A 2,950-nucleotide genomic window follows, 5' to 3' on the forward strand; every position below is an offset into this window, starting at 1 on the left:
TAAAAGGTAATCACCATTTTGTTTCTGTTGAACCGCAGACAGGGGGCTTGCTATCTTTGCTTCTAGGTCTGCTGCTGTAGGCTTGTCGAGCTTGGGGCTCGACACTGTGCTCCCTCCCACACATTTTTTATCTACCATGCAGGTCCCATGGCACAGCCCAGGAAACCCCTTTGGCATATATTCAAAATCTAGCCAGTGTTGTTTCCTGTGTGTGCTGGGGGCTGGTTCTACGGTCCCACATCGTTTTCACCATGAGACTTGAGTTTGTCTTGTGTGGATGTTTTAAAACTCATGTGGCATTTCTTACCATTTGAATCTGTAAACCTGTTGCCTTACAAAATCGACAGTTATGTTTTTTCTTCAAAGAGGATTTTTCTTCTTTCTCATTTTGTCTCCCTGTTGCCTTTTTAAACCAAGTCTTTACAAAAAAGACTTAAGGGTCCATTCTTTGTTGTCTACAAAAGTGCAGGAGAAGGGTCAGGGCCTGTGAGGGAAGATAGAGGATATTCAACCCCTCCCATCAAAGCAGAGCCCTGGACCCACTCCCTTCTTGAAGGGGCACTGCCTTTCTCAGAACAAGCTGCCTTAGGTCACGGCTCCAACCATCCTCTGTAGGACTTGCCCACCATCCCACTTTTGTTTAGTTTGAGCTTTGGACTGAGAGTCACAGCACTTTTTTGAAACCAAAGCAATTCTGCTGGCCTGCCCTCAACCACCACCCTGCCATACAGAGGTGAGGATCCCCGAGGTGTGAGTTACAAAGGCCTGGAAGAAAGTCTGGCAGAAGTTTACTTGGTTTTAATCCCTTGGGGCACCTGAACCTTGATTGCAACATCAAATTTGTGTTAGCCTAGTCCAGGTAGACACCGTTGGGAAAGACTGGAGGTCTTGAATGTCAAAGTTAATGCCGCCAGCCCAAGAGCATGTTCTCCTAACTGAATCCGAATCTGGAATGAGAAGGAGAAACTCTGATTTTGAGTTAGACATCATTTTAAGCATTGACTGCCAAATGGAGTTCTCCTGTATATACATCCAGACTCTTCTGCATAAAGGGAAGAGGGGGATTTCTCTTCCCCCACCGGGCTCATCATCCCACCACTTGTTGATCTGTCTCACAGTGCATTCACTTCCACCATCTACTTTGTGGTGTGCCTGTTCATATGGGTGTGTGTGCACGCAGCGCACGTGCGTTTGGAGTGGAGATGGCTCTGCTTCCTTCTAATCTCACTGTTCTCAGGGTGCCCCCTGCCTACTTTCTCCTGGTCTAGGGCAATGGTGTCTGTGGTGGGAGGTGCCCTTGGTGCTGCGAGTGACTCATTGGAATCGTCTGAGCCCTGGTCTGGATGCTGGGTTCTGACTTCTTGGCCCTGCCACTCTGAAGGGGGCAGGTTTCACCTCCTCGCTGTTGGGAAGAGTAGCGTCCTGATTGGGATTGTGTTTGTGCTCTAGTAAGACAGCAAGCCCTGGAAGGTGGCCCTGGTGCCAGGCGGCATCAGGGTTACAGAAGGAGGTGGCCTCCACGTTCTAACTCAGAAAATGTCAGAGCCTTTGAGGATCTATTGGAGTCTATATGGTCATGTCACACACCCTGCTCGCTTCATCGCTGAGTGAGCTGCAGAGAAGAGATGCCCAGTACATGCAAGGTGGCAGCATGTTGCAAGGTTCAGACAAAAACATGGAGGATGTGCGGCCTGGTCCAGGGCTTGCATGGTAAGATGCCCCATCTTCAGTAAGGTTGACCTATATCTTTTCTCTCCTCTTTGCCCCTTTCAGCTTCAACAGTGAGCACGGCTTTACCCCCATTGGAGATAGGTACGTTTCCCCACAGCTATCTCTATCAGTCATTGCACTCCATATACACAAGGATTGAGCTGAGTGTGCAGAAACTTTGGGGCTGGAAGCATTAGCCAAAATGTCCTTCCTTCCAGAAAATTATCAGGACACAATGTAAGTGGGGGAGCACATCACAGTCCATAGGCCAAGAATTCGGGCAGAATCTCAAAACACCTCTCTATGATTCTGCCCAAGAGGGACCCATCAAGAAACTCTAGGAATGTATGTACAATCTCAGAGTCATGGCACCTGGAGGGTTGGGTAAATAGGTTTTCTTACTGACTGTTGGGAAGATTGTTGGCTGATTCTGTGGAGTATGATGACATGGCCATTCTGGCCTGTTTCTATTGGGGCAGTGGCTTCTATAGTCTGGTCAGAAAGCCCCCAGGAAAACAATATCAGTGCCGGCATGGGACAGATGCATGTGCAACTCCCTGAAACCACAGCGTATTCAGGAGGGCCCCCTGGAGGTCAGCATGTTCCGCCCATGAACAGCATCAGCTGAGGCTGTAAATACATTGAGTATCCTCAGGCATTGATTTCAATTGGTACAAAACGAGGCAGTATATCTGACTCTTCACCTCTTTCTCACAGCTGTGACGAACTGGTCCACACCCTGGCCAGGTGAGTCCACAGCATCCTTACAAGGCTTTTTCCTTCCCTCCCTGCCCCCTCACCCCTCCTCCTTTCATTTGACATTCTTTTCTCTGCAGAAACTCGGAACATCTTGTTTCCTCCCGCTCTGTTCCCGAGCCTCCCAGTAGGCCTGTTAACTAGACGTTGAGATGCACAGGGTCCTGTCCTCCTGTCAGTCTGGCTGTGTTTTCATTAAACTCCTTTGATACTGCCCACAGCCGATAGCTTCCTGCAGGGTCAGAGAAATGGCCATTTGCTGCATGAACTTTGGCCCTTCAGTAGTCAGGGCTGACTTGACCTTTCTGGTAGAACTGAGCCTAAGAACCACTGCCCTTCTGTCGAAAGGAATGTCTGTGAGCACATCTGTCCTGTCCACCACTCTGAAATATTCTCAGCATCAGCAGGGCCACATCTGCATCCAGAGAAGAAGAGATCCTGATGGAAGGGACAGAGAAACCTTCCTACACTAGGGTGGGATTGT

General features: G+C 49.1%; 1 protein-coding gene across 1 annotated transcript in view; it reads left to right on the top strand.

Annotated features, from left to right (window-relative positions):
• Nucleotides 1-2,950, top strand: part of DMBT1 (deleted in malignant brain tumors 1) — a 77,071-nt gene that overhangs the window by 27,348 nt on the left and 46,773 nt on the right. Inside the window, 2 exon segments of the mRNA XM_012555110.1 lie at nucleotides 1,774-1,812; nucleotides 2,428-2,457. Of these exon segments, the coding sequence (XP_012410564.1) occupies nucleotides 1,774-1,812; nucleotides 2,428-2,457 (69 nt within the window).

Source organism: Trichechus manatus, unplaced genomic scaffold (genome assembly GCF_000243295.1).
Source record: "Trichechus manatus latirostris isolate Lorelei unplaced genomic scaffold, TriManLat1.0 scaffold00031, whole genome shotgun sequence".
Taxonomy (NCBI): Eukaryota; Metazoa; Chordata; class Mammalia; order Sirenia; family Trichechidae; genus Trichechus; species Trichechus manatus.